At 47.3% G+C, this 17,500-nt stretch overlaps 1 protein-coding gene across 1 annotated transcript in view; it reads right to left on the reverse strand.

Moving 5' to 3' along the window:
• The window catches only part of LOC125449089 (T cell receptor alpha chain MC.7.G5), a 758,994-nt gene that overhangs the window by 1,652 nt on the left and 739,842 nt on the right, over nt 1-17,500 (reverse strand). The window contains exons 3-5 of the mRNA XM_059641721.1: nt 12,146-12,209; nt 626-895; nt 472-516 (exon numbers count right to left, since the gene is read on the reverse strand). Of these exons, the coding sequence (XP_059497704.1) occupies nt 472-516; nt 626-895; nt 12,146-12,209 (379 nt within the window). The remainder of the gene's footprint in view (nt 1-471; nt 517-625; nt 896-12,145; nt 12,210-17,500) is intronic.

Consider the following 17,500-nt stretch of genomic DNA (forward strand, 5'->3'; position numbering starts at 1 on the left):
AGACGGTCAAAAACGATGGATTGTTTGAAATGATTAAACACTTCCTCGGGGCACTGATGCATTGGTTCACACACATACACACACACACACACACACACACACACACACACACAAACACACACACACACACACACACACATATATATATATATATATATACACACACATATACACACAAACACACATATACACACACAGACACGCACACATATACGCACACATACATACACACACACACATATACGCACACACACATATACACACACACACACACACTCAGAGATACACACACACATACACACAGAAACACACACACAGACACACAGAAACACACACACACACAGACACACACACACATACACACACACACGCATACATACACACACACATACACACACACAGACACACACAGATACACGCACACACATACACATAGACACACACACTCACACACACAGATTGTGCTCTCACCTCCTAGCTTGTCCTGCACTTCAATGCAGCTGTACTTCAGTTGATCTAAAACAGAGGGAGTAATGAATGAAAGATGAGATTCGCTGATCTGGCAGGGCAGCGCTCTGAGATCCTGTGAGGCGATTTCTCATTACAGACAGAGCTGTGAACTTACCGGTTGTTGGGAAGCTTTTGTGAGTATTCCCAGCACTGCAATTAACGTTATGGGGGTCCTTCGATTCATCCAGGAATCCTAGCAGGCTGTAACTGAGATCACTGGTTGATAGCAAGCCCTTTGATTTGTCCTGCTCCCGTCTGTTATTCCCAGCTATTATGGTCATGCTGACATTTTGGGGGAAATAGTCAGTTGCCAGGCATGCGATGTTGTTGATGTTGCTATTGTGTGGAGGGAGAATGTAGACGGATGGATCAGATGGGGTCCTTTCTGTTGGCATTCAAACAGAAGTGACAGGTTAGCTCAGAGGGTCCTCTGCGTTTCAGGGTCCCCAGATACCCACCACCCATCAACACTTCCTGCCCCTGCCCCTCCCCTGCCCCAGCCCATCAAGGGATTGGCGTGGGAGGGGGTGAAGATCCCTCCAGTCTCCCCTTGACGACTGGCAAGATGGCCAACTTGACCAACAAAATGGCTACTCTTGTGTTTCGCCTGAAGATGGCTGGCTTCGCTGAGGATCAGCAAGGGCCCTGACGTGGGCATGTGGTTAACCAGGTGCCCATTTCCGATTGTTGGTTCGCTCCTTCAATTTAAAAAATAAAAAAATTTCCGGGGACTGGTTTGTTTTTCAGCCCAAAAAAATTTCATGATTCACCCAACTCTGCTGTGGGTCAGGAGCAACATGTAGGACAGGCTGGGTAAGGGTGGCAGATTCCTTCCCCAGAGGGCATCCAGGAACCAGTTTGGGTTTATCCCAGTAATCAGCAACAGTTATCATCAGACTTTTAATTTCGGATTTTTGTTTTATTGGATTTGAATTCTGCCGGGGTGGGATTCGATGTCCGCATCCCCCAGAACATGACCTGGGGTCTCTGGGTTAACAGTCCGGCTGTAACACCACCAGGCCATTGCCCCCCCCCCCCCCCCGCCCCCAGGTTGTTCAGTCTAGTGCCTTTCTTCGCCAATTTTACCTTCTCTACATCAGAGGCAGGGGTAGGCCTCAAGCCTGCTCCTAATTCAATACGGTCACACCTGATCTCATTGCGGCCTCAACTCCACTCTCCTGCCCACATACCTTTCAACTCATTACTAAACCCATCTCATCCTTAAATTTAGTTAATGTCCTGCCGTCTTCCGCACTCTGAGCCATGGCGTTCTACAGGACACACCCATCTAGCATTGCCCCCTTCACTCCGAAACTATAACTTCTCCATTCGGAATTCCACCCAAACCCCCAACCGTGAGGGACCCTCTACATTTCCCATCTCCCCGTCCCCGGCACCTTATAACGTCTTCCACCAGACCCAGGACCACTTCCATCAGGAAGGACAAGTGGCAGCAGGCATGTGGGAACACCAGCCCCCTTTCCCTGGTAAATTCCCCTCCTTGCCACCCGCCCGAGTGAATTTCGCAAACTCGAGAAAAGGGAGCCGTGCTGAATAGTTAGCCAAGCCCCACTTCCGAATAACAGTTTCTCCATAAGTCACATGTTGGTGCGAAACAGAAAATGCTCCTCTCTCCTCACTGATCTCCAGCGAGCGATCCATTACAAAGCCCTCCAGAATTTGCTGCATCACCAGGAATTTTAAGATCCAGGACTCGCCTGCATATCTTTGCTTCATTTTGAGTGCTGTGTCCCAACTCTGTCACCTCTGCTTCTTGCTCCCTTTGTGACTGGGAACATCCTGACACTGGTTTGCTTTATTCCCAGTCAGCTCCCTGTGCCAGGGTTTGACGTTTTAACAAAGTCTATCACCTTGTTCCAAGAAGACTTTCCCACAAGGGGAAACTTCATCGCATGGTTGACCCCCTCAAGCCCCCTTAAGAATGTCAAAAGTCTCAGGGTGATGACCTCTCATTCTCCTAAACTCCTGTGAGGAGGTCCCAATTTAAGAGTCAAAGCACCTCAAAAACGGACCCTTTGGTCTAACGCTTGTCCGTGCTGACCCAGAAATCCAAAATCAATCCACTCCCATTTCCGAGCATTCGGCCCCCTATCCCTCTAACCCCTCCCTATCCACGTCCCCATCCCGATGCTGTAACTGTACCGGCCCCCACCCACTTCCTCCAGCAGCTCCTTCCATACACGCACCACCCCGTGTGTGAGATAGTTACCCCTCAAGTCCCTTTTAAATCTTGCCCCCTCTCACCTTAAACCTATGCCCCTCTAGCTTTGGACTCCCCTCCCCTGGGGAAATACCTTGTCTATTCCCCCTATCCATGCCCCTCATGGTTTTATAAACGTCGAGAATGTCACCCCCCCCTCGGCCTCTGACACTCCGGGGAAAACAGCCCCTGGCTTATCCAGCCTCTCCCTATAAATCAGACCTTCCAGCCTCAGTGACATCCTTGTAAATCTTTTCCGAATCCTATCAAGTTTCACAACATCCTTCCTGTAGCAGGGAGACCGGGATTGAACACAATATTCCCAAACCGGCCCTGACTAATGTCCCTGTACAGCCCCAACATGACCCTCCCAGCTCCTACACTTGACGCACTGACCCATAATGGCCAGCGAACCGAACACCCCCCTCACCGCCCTGTCTACCTGCGACTCCACTTCCAAGGAACTATGTACTTGCTCCCCACGGTCTCTTTGTTTAGCAACACTCCCCAGGACCTTCCCATTGAGTGTATAAGTCCTGCCCTGATGTGCCTTTTTCAAAATGCAGTACCTCACATCGATCTAAGTTAAACTCCATCTGCCACTCCTCGGCCCATTTGACTGAGATCCCATCATACTTCGAGTAACCTTTTCACTGTGCACTACACCTCCCACGCTGGTGTCATCTGCAAGCTTCCTAACTGTTCCCTCTATGTTCACCCCCAGATAATTTATATATAAACGAGTTTAACTATTAGGCTCTAATGCAGGCACCGAGACTTTACCAGGTTTAACAATGAGTTTGGTCCCTCTTCCAATTTCATTTTACTGTATCCTGTGGCATCCACACACTTAATCATCCCTTTACAAGAAGCTCAGGTAGGTCTGGCTCAAAATATACCATCACCACTCTCCTCCAATTCTCCAAATATCGAAACCAGCTCATGTTTTATATATTGCAAGCATATCTATTTTCCAGAAAATTGTGCAGTCAGGCTTGTGAAATGATCCTTTTGCACACACTGGACTCCACAATTAGCCATGTGCCTTGTCTGAAAATAACTTTGTTGGCCTGGCGCGTCACACGGCCTGACTCTGCCGAACAGTAAACCCTCGACCTTCCTGACCACTCTCCATCAACCCTTCCACCCCCTGCCACTCGTTCTGCCTGTCTCCTCCTCAAGGTCCCTCAGTGTTCCTCAGAGAGAAGTGATCACCTCCAGTGATAAACCTGCATGCGTCCTCATTCTAAAAAGATTTCCTTTCGTTCCTAGATTATTCCACATGAGGGAACATCCTTGCTGCATTTACTTTCTCAACAACCTTCAGCATCTTGTATCCCTCAATTTCGTCCCCTCTCATTCTCCAGAGAGTTTTGGCCTACACTGTCCTACGTGCCCAACACTCTCACCTCTGGGATCGGTCTACTCTGAACTGCCTCCGGCATGGCTTCATCCCTGCTCGGGCACAGGAGACCAAAATTGCCGCATACTCATAAAATTCCATCTTAGTTTGGCAGTTATTTCTCCATTTCCTTTTTCAATGCTCTAGGTAGGGTCTCGCTTGTACAGTTGCACCAACACTTCCTCAACCTTTCAACCCCACTCACTAAGCGACAAACGCCAATGGGTTATCTGTATCACTGACGGAGAGCCACTTTGTCCCAAAATTAACCGGGTCCCTCCTCCAGTGGGAAGCCCACTGGCAGCTCCGACATTCACACACTGTTCTAACTGCAAGCAGGAACTGCCTTCCGATCTGCGCTGCTCAAATACCTCGCTCCTTCTGGTCCCAATGATCTCCCTCTACCCTGCGCCCTGCGAATATGGTGCCCCGGTGTTCGTTTGGAGTGTTGAGTTAGCCTTGTTTCCATTCATTCACGGAATTGGTGGGAGGTGGTGACCACTGGTCAGACCCATATTGACCGCCTGTCCCTCATTGTCCCTCAGTTGAGAGGGGACCCCATTATTGTGGGTCTGGAGTCACATCAAGGCCAGGTTGGCTAGTGATGGCACATTCCCTAAAAGGCATTAGTGGGCTTTTTCTTTCCACATAACCACCGACATCATTAGACTCTCAAATCCAACTTTTGATTGAGTTCCGATTCCACCATCTGCTCCAGTGGGATTTGAACTCGGGCCTCCAGAACATTCGCTGGCTTCTGCCTGGATTAACAGTCCGTGTGATCATCCCCCCAGGCCATCACCTCCCCTAAATGGCTCCACTCACATTGCCAGCATTATCAAGCAGGGTTACTGTCAGGCAGGACTAACAAACAGACCAATCCTGTTTCCCAAATAAGAGATGTAGGAGCAGAATTAGGCCATCCAGCCCACTATATCTGCTCCACCATTCAATCATGGCTGTTTTGTTTCCCAACCCCATTCTCCCGCCATCTCCCTCTAGTCTTTCATCCCTTCCCTAGCCAATAACCCACCTATTTCCAGCTTACAGACTCTCACTGAGTGAAATATACATTTACTGCAACTTGCAGCACGCACTCATCGACATATCCCTCTTACAAGAAGCTGCCCCACTATCTGCCGGTAACATCACACACAGAATGTCTAAGTTTTGTTGCCATTCCAATGGATTCAGTTATTCCTCGAAAGTAAAGCCCTAATTTACTGGCAATTTACTTGGCCAGCCAGTCAACTTTATCTGCTCTCCAAAGTTGAGTTTACTACCAGCGTACAGCAAACCAACCCTTGAGACGCAAACTCTGAGCCCTGTCTGAATTATTCTCAGCTAACTCCCCGAATCCCACACCATTTGGCGGGAGGTCTTTCGCTCCTGTCAATTATGAATGGTGACACACTGTCCTTTCAGAATGTGACACTCACCGGGATTCACAGTGAGCTGGGTCCCACTTCCACACACACACACACACACACACACACACACACACACACACACACACACACACACACACACACACACACACACACACACACACACACACACACACACACACACACGGAATCATAGAGATGCAGAGCACAGACCCTTCAGACCAACTCGTTCATGTTGACCATATATCCTACTCTAATCCAGTCCCATTTGCCAGCATTTGGCCCCTATTGCTCTAAATCCTCCCCCTCCATGTCCCCATCCTGATGCCTTTTAAAGGTTATAACCGTACCGGCCCCCACCACTTCCTCCGGCAGCTCCTTCCATGCATGCACCACCCTCTGCGTGAAAATGTTACCCCTCAGGTCCCTTTTAAATCTTTCCCCCTCTCACCTTAAACCCCTAAGCCCCTCTAGTCTTGGTCTCCCTTACCCTGGAGAAAAAGACCTTGACTATTCCCCCATCCATGCTCCTCACGATTTTATAAACCTCTAGAAGGTCACTCCACCTCAGCCTCTGGCGGTCCGGGAAAATAGCCCCCAGCCTCTCCCTGTAGCTCAAACACTCCGATCCCGGCAACATCCTCATAACTCTTTTCTGAACCCTTTCATGTTACACGACATCCTTCCTTTATCAGGCAGGCCAGAATTGTATGCAGCACTCCTAAAATGGTCGAACCAATATCCTGCTATAAATGTGTACACCATATATAAAATGTATATGTGAGTAAGCTGCCCATATTTATGAATGATTACCTACTGGGCTCCACTGTTAACTTTGACCCCTTTCCAAAGATGAGAGTCCAAGCTCCAGTATACACACAGCATGCTATGCTTTAACAAAATCCCCTCCATATTCACTGCATCCATCCCATCCTTCTGTGAGAACCAGGTTTCATTGACCAGCTATCATTGATGCCCCTACAGTAACCCTGTCCCAGATTACCTACCCATGATCTGTCAGAGACATTCCCCAGTAGCACACACACTGGGACCCATACTGAGGCGTGTCCCTGCTTCCCAAAGTCAGCTCCCCTTCGGCAACATCCTTCCCTGTCCCCCCTTCCCTGCACCCTGACGGAATTCTCTCTTGTATCTCGCAAATTAGAATGGCACATCTCCCATATACACAGACACACACACACACACACACACACACACACACACACACACACACACACACACACACACACACACACACACACACAGTCTATTTCTCTCTCTCTCTCGCACACATACACACACACACACAAACTCTCTCTCTCTCTCTCTCACACACACACACACACACACACACACACACACTCTCTCACACACACACACATACAGTCTCTCTCACACACTCACACACACACTCTCACACACACTCTCACACACACACACACGCACACACACATACACTCTCTCTCACACACTCTCACACACACACTCTCTCTCACACACTCTCTCACACACACACTCTCTCACGCACACACACGTACACTCTCAGATACCCTTTTCCCAGTTTCACCCACCAGTGAACTATCCTCCCTGCTTCTGTCTTATCTATTCCCTTCATAGTTGTGTGTTTCTATAAGACGCTAGCCTTCATTCTTCTAAATTCCGATGACTATAGTCCCAGTTTAGTCAATCTCACGTTGTAAGCCAATCCTGTCAACTTTGGAATTGACCTGGGGAACCTCCTCTGCACCCCTCCAGTGCCAGTAGATCCTTTTTCAAGTAAGGAGACCGAAACGGCACACAGTGCTCCAGGTGTGGTCTCACCAGGGCCCTATCCAGCTGCAGCATGGCCTCCCTGTTTTTAAACTCCATCCCTCCAGCAGTGACAGGCAAAATTCCATTTTCTTCCTTAATTACCCGCTGAACCTGCAAACCAACATTTTGTGGTTCTTCTCTGAAAGAGCACTGAAGCTTTCCTCTGTCATTAGTTAATTGAAGTGATTAACGGTATCTTGGGTGGTTACTCATGACAATGCTTTCCAAAAGTACCATAGTCCCGACACGAGATGGTACTCACTGGGTTCCACCCTGAGTTTTGTCCCACTTCCAAAGATCAGCTTGTATGTGCCTTGTCGCACACAGTCTGACATCACCTAACAAAAACTTTCTGTGTAAGCGATCACCCTTTAATTCCCACGCTTTTCCAATCGAAATTCCTAGCTTTAATCACGCACACATTAATGGGCCTACAGTTGAATTTCCCCCCTTTTTCCGAGGAAAAGCTTATTGCCAAATTCAAACTCACACAACATGATGTCCTTTGACAGGAAACTCCCTCTGGGTTAATCTTGGTTATTTTAATCGCCCCCTGGGGAGATATGTTCAAACCTTTGACATCTGTTGTCCCTTTAATAGTGACAGTGGCATCGAGTCGCAGCAGAGGCTAATCGCCCTAATGAGTCTGCCCCAAATGCTCTGCATCTATGCTCGATCTCAGGCAACATCCTGGTGAATCTCCTCTGCACTCCCTGCTCCTCCCTCCCTGGATGAACATTCAGAGTGTCCCTGGGTAGTGACTGAGACTCAATCTTGACTCTTCTCCCCATATGATCCCTACTTCTCTCTCTCTCTCTCTCTCTCTCTCTCTGTGTCTTTCTCTCAGTGCGGGATGGTGTCCTGCACAGCTGAGTTATACAACTCCACCTGCAGAGTGCAAACACTGGTCATGCCTTTTCTGTGCCTAACAGGAGCACTTCAGGGTGCTGGAAATCCCCCCAAAATACACACAAATAGGGAGAGAGAGAGACAGAGCAAGAGTTAGAGATGGAGAATACTGGAGGAACTCAGCAGGCTTGTGGAGAAGGAGAGAGAGAAAATGAGTTAACCTCTTGTGCTCCATCTGACTCTCCCACAGATAAACTTTGTTACCTCCTGTTTTTTGCAATTAGGCTAAATTATGATCTCTCCCCACTCTGTTGCTGCAATTATTTCCCCTGCCCTGCCCCCCCAGCAATATCACTGTCAGTTACCCTCCAGTAACCAAATCTCTATACCTTCTACAGTTCCCCTAATAGCTGGTCCTCAGCACCCAGATTATCACGAGCATGGGTGGGGTATTTAAGGTTGGAAAATTTTATTCCTTAAAACCTTGTGGCTAAATGCCTGGGTGTTGATATTCTTTCCATCAGCAAACAGAATCAGAGAAAGCGCAGGAAAAATACCCTTCGGCCCATCTGGTTTGTGCTAGCTAGAAGGAACAACTTTACCATTCTGATCCCATTTCCCAGCACAAATGAGAGCGAGATCTGATGGAGTCTCAAATCTAAATCCTCATTGATTTCAGAGTGATGGCCCTTGGGTGAGTAATTGTCAGGTCGGGTAGTTGTCAAGGCAGGTGACTTAAAAATGACTGTCACATACACACACACACACACACACACGCACACACACACACACGCACACACGCAAACACGCACACACACACATGCACGCACACACATACACACACACACACACACACACGCACACACACGCACACACACACATGCACGCACACACATACACACACACACACACACACACACACACACACACACACACACACACACACACACACAGCTTTCAAACCAATTCAGCCATCATCTTTTGAATTAAATTGGCTTATTTTCTCTGCCTAGTGCATTGGAGCAGGAATGACTATGAATTTCAACGCTGTGTTGAACTCACACTCATTTCGAGAGGTCAGAGAGTTTAGCTTCTGTCTGAGTTTCTCCTGAATTCTGTGCTGTGTGTTGGGGGCTGTTTTATTTCAATAACACTTTAGGCTACTCAGCGAGCGATCTCTCTCCCATTGTCATATCAATCGAAACCCTTTCTTCACTTTCATATGCTCAGTGTTTTTTTGTTTTTTTGACAGCTATGACTATTTTTCTGTAAATTGTAGAGATTACTAATACTAGGGGCTGTAAATATCATTCTCGGTGCGATTAAAAACGGAACTGTGATTCACTTACTCAGTTGCACAATGAATTTTGTCCCAGGTCCAAATGTTAGTTTGCCAGCGTTATAATTCTCACAGCGTTACGCCCCTGTGCCAAAACCCTCTCCCTAAGAGGGCACACTGCCTGGACGCCCATTGAGTCCAAACGACCCATGCTCCACTGGAATCCCTGCAGTATGGAAGCAGGTCATTTGGCCCGTCAAGTCAACACTGACCCACTGAAGAGCATCCTTCCCAATCCCTGCACTTGCCACGGCCAACCCACCCAACCTGCACTCTCCTGAACACTACGGGCAATGTAGCACGCCCAATCCACCGAAGCTGCACATCATTGGGCTGTGGGAGCAAACCGGAGCGCCCGCAGGAAGCCCACGCAGACACAGGGAGAATTTGCAAACTCCGCACACAGAGTTACCCGAGGGTGGAATCGAACCCGGGTCCCTGAACGCAGTGAGGTAGCACTGCTAACCACTGAGTCCCTGTGATCCCATCTCCCAGCACTTGGCCTCACAGCCTCGAGTGTTGTACCACTTCGAGCATTGCATACAAGGAACTTTTTTTTCTGCAAAACAGATTGTGGGGTCTATCCTCCTCAACTAAGACCCCCTACCCTAGCTGCACATTTGCCTACTCAGTGATTATCTCTACAGACTGTTAAGATTCCACTCCATGCTCCCTGTCAGTTTCTGATGCAGGACTCAATGGGGCACATTACCTAGCTCATTCCAGTCTGCTGAGGCTCAGTCAACTTGACTCAGTGAATAAACCACGTGGTACTTTATTGCAAGTCGATCTCTGCACCTCACTTCAATCAATCAAACACTCATAAAGTCGTACAGATGCACAGCACAGAAACCTGGGTCCAACTTGTCCATGCTGACAAGAAATTCTAAATCAATCCAGTCCCATTTGCCAGCATTTGGCCCCTATCCCTCTAAACCCTCCCTATCCATGTCCCCATCCAGATGCCTTTCAAATGTTGTTCTTGTACTGGACCCCACTACTTCCTCCGGCAGCTCGTTCCACGCACTCACCACCCTCTGCGTGAAAATGTTACGCCTTGGGTCCCTGTTAAATCTTTCCCCCATCTCACCTTAAATCTATGCCCCTCTAGTTTTGGGCTCCCCTCCCCTGGGGAAAAGACCTTGGCTACTCACTCCCGATGGTCCAGGGAAAATAGCCCCGGCCTATTCAGCCCCTCCCTGTAGCTCAAACCCTCCAACATCCTTGTAAATCTTTTCTGAACCCTTTCAAGTTTCATGACATCTTTCCTGGAGCAGGGAGACTGGGATTGAATGCAGTATTCCCGAAGCGGCCCTAACCAATGTCCTGTACAGCCACAACATGGCCCTCCCAACTCCCTATACTTAACGCACTGACCAATAAAGGCGAGCTAACCGAACACCTTCCTCACCACCCTGTCTATCTGCTTTCAAGGAATGATGAACCTGCACTCCAAGGTCTCTTTGTTCAGCAACACTCCACAGGACCTTCCTGTTAAGAAATCAACAATTAATTAACTCGCTAGTCAACTGGCTCTGGTGTTTGTCCTGAATTCTCCCAATTTCACAGGGTGGCCTAACCCTTCAAGTATCTCAGGGTTGGATTTGATCCTAATGTGTCTGCTTACTGCATTAACATCAGACATGTGGCATTATCCTCTGCAGTATGTCCCACTTACTGGATTCCATGCACCTATCTCAGTCCCTCTTCCACAAATGAAGGCCTCATTCCGATTACTCACACTGGCTGACACTCCTTACCCAATACTGTCTGCATCAACCCCCAGTATTTGTCTCTATTGATGCATGCAGACTGGGAAGCCAGCTTTAGCATTCTAAATGAGTATATCTGAAAACGTTTGGTCTGGGGAGTGCCAGAGACATTGCAAAGGCAGACAGCTCCAAATGTGACCATACTGAGGTGCAGTACACCTCCACAGACGACATAAGTCCTGTCGCACTGCTCATTACAACATTGCACGATGAACACTGTCACGCTGGAGTCCACTAACACCAACACCGCGGCCTTACACAAGCCTGCTCCCCACCTTTCCTATCACCCCGTGTTAATTGCGAATTCCACTGACAAAACCTCAGGGACACATTCGGGCGAGCGGGGAATCTCTTTGTCTCTCACATGCCACTCCTACCCAACACAATGAATTAACTCCCCAACCTTTACCTTTACCGGAGTGTTGCTCCCATCCTGGTCAGCTTTTATTTGCCTACCAGAGGAAGCTGAGGGTGTGTATCTGTAAACTGTCCGGTTTACTGTTGCCACTGCATTGTTAAACTCCACTTACTTGTTAGCACCATTCGCTTAGTCCCAGATCCAAATGTGAGTTCACCCTAACTATTCACACACCAGCACACAAACCCCTTGACATGGTGCCTAAACTGGCTTGTAAGTTTTATTGCTGGGTAACTATTGTTGCATGTGTTTTATAGACTGCACATTGCATTTTTTTTTGGTCTGATCTCAGTCAAATCGATTTTGTTTCAGTCTGGAGTACAATTCTGTACGGGAGCAGATGAATGTCTATTTGTGCCCACCATTAATGGGAATGTGTTATCAGCTTGCTTAAAACAAAAATTAACTCAAAGGAAATGCCACTGAATTCTTACGGGGTTTGACGATGAGTCTGGTCCCGGCTCCAAATACTGTTTTGCTGTAACCCCCAGAAGCCACACAGTCTCTAAGCCCTCGACAAGAACTGAGGACAGAGCCAGCTCCCGAAATCTGCCAATTCTCTATTATTTTCACTTCTCCTTTTCTTAATACAGCCACCTCATTGCGCCTGCAATATTCAAGACAATATTGTGGGCGATTGCTTCTCAGATTGGAATTGTCACATGTTCCCATCTAGAGTAGCGCGTTTAACAAGGATTCGCCACTCGTTGGCTCCCAGTTACAAAAGTTCGCTCCCTTTTCCATCAATGCCTTAATTTGTTTCCCTAAAACTACGAGAGGTCAGTATTGTTCATGCTGCTTCAGGCAATCTCAGCATATCTATCATCACTGAATATTCTCCCCCTCCCTTTACATTTCCAAATTATATGTTAATGCTTTGTATAGGGCACAGAAATCAGGAGATATCAAGAAAATCAGTTCTCAGGCCACACGCTCTGCTGGGTGTTCCAGAACGTAACTTTAACTTGATGAGAATTTATATTGGAAACATTTACACCACAGTTTCTCAGTCCAACTGGACAGCGAGAATGGTGCCAGCTCCAAAGACACAGGACTCCAGAACCCACACAGTCCCTCATCCCTGTACAAGGGCTCAAGGGAGGCTGGGCTTCACAATATACCTCACTGTCACGAAGGAGCTAGACCCACTCTCCTGCCAACGACTTGGAAAGACCAAGCGGATTAAATGTCATTTCTGAAAAACTGTTGGAAATAATTTCCTAAAATTGAACCTGCTCTTTGAAAATCCAAGGCTTACTGGGTTCCACAGTGAGTTCAGTCCCACCTCCAAATATAAGGCTGTCGGTAGCCGTAGACACACAGCCCTCCACTTCCTGACGATAGCCCTCTCTGAGTCGGTCCCCTGGCCAACCCGGCCAACACAATTGGAAATGAAGAGGCTCCCATTCTACACCTATCATTCCTGGCAATTTGTGGAATTCTCTCCCTCTGGTTTTGAATGTGAAACGACACTCACAGGGTCCCACCTTCACTTGGGTCCCATGTATACAAATTAGCTTCTGTATCCGAACCATCCCACACAGCCCTAAACTGTCCCACACAATCTCTCAGAGGCAGTGTGCTTCCCTGTTGCAGTCTACGGTCCCACACATTTTGTGCGTGCATGTGTGTGTGTGTGTGTGTGTGTGTGTGTGTGTGTGTGTGTGTGTGTGTGTGTGTGTGTGTGTGTGTGTGTGTGTGTGTGTGTATGTGTGTGTGAGTATATGTGTATGTGTGTGTGTGTGTTCCCATTTCCAATCCTCTCTCACATAAACATCTGAGTCATTTAGGTGTAATACAGATACGTGTCTAGAGATATGAACAGAAAGGTGCATCAGTGTCTCACGACAAAAAGCTGCCTCCAGATAATTGCATTTATTTACAGTTTGGGAATTGACTGCAAGATTACAACAGCATGTTAACGTGGCTTACACCGCTGCAACAGGTCTCTCAATCTAGCTGCTCTGTTTCCATGTTTCATCTCATCCTATCTCTGACCCTCTCAAGTTAGTCTTACCTCGGGATAAGAGATAGGAACAGCATGAGGCCATTCTGACCCTCCGCTACTCCAAGGGGTTAACCCTGTGACCTATAAGTGAGTAACTCTGGATTTCAGGATGGACGTTGGAGAGTATGCATTCATGGATGATCCCACATCCCTCACATCTGCTGCCCTGGCCTTTCCCAAGGATTTCCTGACTGCCCTAGAATTGATCTGTCTCAGATTTAGGGACTCTGTCCTCACAACTCTTCGTGGCAAGGAGCTCCAAAGACTCACAACCCTCTGAGAGAACAAATGTCTCCTCACCTCTGTGTGAAATCGGTGCCCCTTTATTCAGAGACATTGCCCCAGCGGTCCGAGACTCTCCCGTGAGGGAAGATATCCTCTAAGCATTGACCCTGTCCAGCCCCTTCCAAATCTGACGCATCTCAATGAGAGTACCTCTCATTCCCCGAACTCCTGTGAGTACAGTCCCAACATGTTTAACAGAAGACAGTCCCTCCATACCGAGGATCATCCCCGTGAACCTCCGCTGAACCTGAAATAATATCTGAATCTAGGTAACACATCCAATCTCACCCCTCCATCCTTTGAAATCCAGAGTTACTTGCCTTATAGATCGAAGGGTTAATCACACCTGGGCTATACTCTATAAAACAAAATGACACAAATAACACTGCCCAGTCATTCAGATGAATTTGACATGTAGCAATACGATGTGATTAATGAGGGGGCCATTCAGAAGATATCCCCTCGAGGTATGGAAATGGCTGTTGTTAAATACCTACTTGGCTCCACGATTAATCTTGCCCCCTCTCCAAAGATGAGCCCGGTAGCAGCTACATTCCTCACAGCACTACAGCCCTGAACTAAAACCACCTCCAGCAGACTGAGCATTTTCATGCATACTGTTAGATGGGTACACATGGCTGTCCACCACAAGCTCTTCCTCGCTGCCAAATGAGAGTGATCGCAATCCCAGGGTGGCAGGGGGACTGCTCTCTCATTACAGAGAGACAGAGACAGAGAGAGGAGAGTGATGGTGAATTTAACCTGAAGGTCAGCACACCTCAGGCAAAGGGGGACTTTGAGAAGGAGAGCCCTTCACTGTAACCTCAGCCAGCGTGTGACATAGATGCTAGACACTTTAAGTGGGTACTTACATGGTTTTGGCCTGACTGCATCTGAATTCTTCTGATTCCCAACTCTACACTCCAATCGAAAGCATTCCTGATTGCCTCCCTGGATCAGATACTTCTCGGAGGTGTTGTGGGGTTCAGTAAATGAAGCTCATTTACTCTGAGCTCAGTACCTTCAGGCAAATGACCCCAATTCCTCATCTCTATCACCTTTCCTTTCCAATTGTCTTGTGATAAAACATTAGCGGCCCTTGAGTTCAATGTTGTAAAATGAATAAATCAGCTTCAACAGAGCAAACTCAAAGGGCTGGGAACCAAGTTGTGCCACATCTTTCAACCCATCCATGTCTTGAGTATAATTGGGACAAAATTATAGGTGACAAGTTAATTAAAAGCCCCATGGATCTAGGTAACAAGAATAATTCTGCTTGGCTACACTCTCTCCCCACTTAAATACATGTCTGTTGTTCGCACCAAACTTCCTCATCTGAGCTATTCCCTCTCTGAAGAGGGTCCTCCTAAAATCCTTACTCTACATTCTTCAACTGACGAATGACCTGCAACATTTTCTTCGTCAAAACTGCTCCTAAATATTAAAAAACCTCCGTCTGAGTTGGCTCCCCAGTCTTCCCTCTTTCAAGACCCAAGAGCGTTTGGATGTGAACACTACCGTGATACTTCATCGTGCCCTCCAGCGTTCCTGTCTGACCAGACTCAGCAAGGACACATCATTTTAATTACAGTAACAGTCACTGAAAAATACAGGACGGAACTCCGCTTACTGGGGTCCAATGTCAGTTTGGTACCAGACCCAAGCTTTGCCTTGCCATGGTTATAGCCGCGGTGTTATAGAGCAGGGCAGAAACACTGAGACCAAGAATATGGAGTGCACACGACCCCAACTGAATGTTAAAGCTATACATTACTCAATATTGATGCCGACATTTGGACTTCTCCTACTTCATGTCAATCAATTTTGTTGCTTTCTTAAGAATAATGTCATTCTTACACCTCTGTGCTGCTCAGAATATTAACTCGCAGATCCGTAGTTCTGAGGTGTATTTGCCTGTGGATCAAACAGGCACTGATTGGTTTGAAAATGATCGTCTGCGACCACTTTTTGGGAACTATCATTGACCTCTTACCAGGATTAACGGTGAGTTTGGTACCACCTCCGAACACCAGGTTACCAAAGCCTCCAGATCCCACACAGTGTCTCATCCCTTAACAAGAACTCAAGGCAGACCCAGTTCCCGAAGTCCCAGTGCTACCACCACCCTTCCCGTCATTACATTGCCTTCAAATCCACCTCAACACTTTCATTTTTACCTCCGCTACCTTACTGAGGGTGGTTCTCTTCATCAAACCCGTGACATTCCCGACACTCACTTGGCTCCACGATCAGTCTGGTCCCACCTCCAAAAATACTCACACAGCCCTACACTTCCCTGACAAAAACCGTCTCCAATTTAGTGCGTGTTCTTTAAGTTCACATCCAATGATGTCTAAAGGCAAGCAAGTTGCTGTCTTACATCCATTATTCAGGATATTGTAGAGCGTTGAGGAGGTCTACAAAATAATGAGGGATATACATAAGGTTAATGACAGGTATCTTCTTCCTAGGGTGGGAGATTTCAAGGCTAGGGGGCATATTTTTAAGGTGACAGAAGAAAGATAAAGATTTTAAAAATAAACATGAGGGGCAAATTTTTTGACGCAGAGAGCAGTTCGAGTGTGGAATGAACTTCCAGAAGAAGTGATGGGTGTGCGTAAAATGGCAATGTTTAAAAGACATTTGGATAAGTGAATGCATAGGGAAAGGGTTGGTCAGATATGTGCCAAGTGCCAGTAGGTGACACGAGCTCAGTTTGGGATTATGGTTGGCACGGACCAGTTGGACCGAAGGGATTTCTCTGCCCTGTATGACTCTAGGACTCTGTGAAAGATTGTCTTGTCTTAGATATATCTACAATGTATTCGCACGGACACTGGGGACTTCTGAAGGTTTGCTGATGGCGCCGCATTTTCCTGAAACCATCTGCCAGTCTCCTCTCATGGGGGAGAGAAATGAATGTTTCTGAGGTGAGGAGATTTCCCTTCCAAGATTTATGGCACAATCTCCAAGGATGGGCCACTCTTGGTTAATAACCAACACAAACCTGTCTATGTCATTCTGTGAAAATCCCAACACTTACTTGGCTCCACGATCAGTCTGGTCCCACTTCCAAAGACAAGCTGGTTGTTACCAGCATTCACACAGCCCTACACTTCCTGACAAAAACCCTCTCCCAGTTAGTGCCTGGTCAGTGCGTGTTTCCCGAATTGCAACTTCGCCTACGTTACTCATAATATTGCTTTCATGAGTTGGAATCAGTTGCTTAAAGTTGCCCATTCACAACATAACACTCACTGGATTGCACTCACAGTCATGACCAACTTCAAAAAATGAGCTTCCCTCTCACAATATTCGCACTCATCCTTAAACAATGTGACCCACACTCCCAGCGTCAGTTATTATTCTGTGAGATTTACTGTTCCAATCTAAGATAGAGTTCTATCCATTTAACACAGATAGACTCTCCTAACTCTCTTCCTCTCCGGCCCCTTCTATCCACCTAACCACATTAATGCATCATATCTCAGTGTTC

Source organism: Stegostoma tigrinum, chromosome 43, assembly GCF_030684315.1.
Source record: "Stegostoma tigrinum isolate sSteTig4 chromosome 43, sSteTig4.hap1, whole genome shotgun sequence".
NCBI lineage: Eukaryota > Metazoa > Chordata > Chondrichthyes > Orectolobiformes > Stegostomatidae > Stegostoma > Stegostoma tigrinum.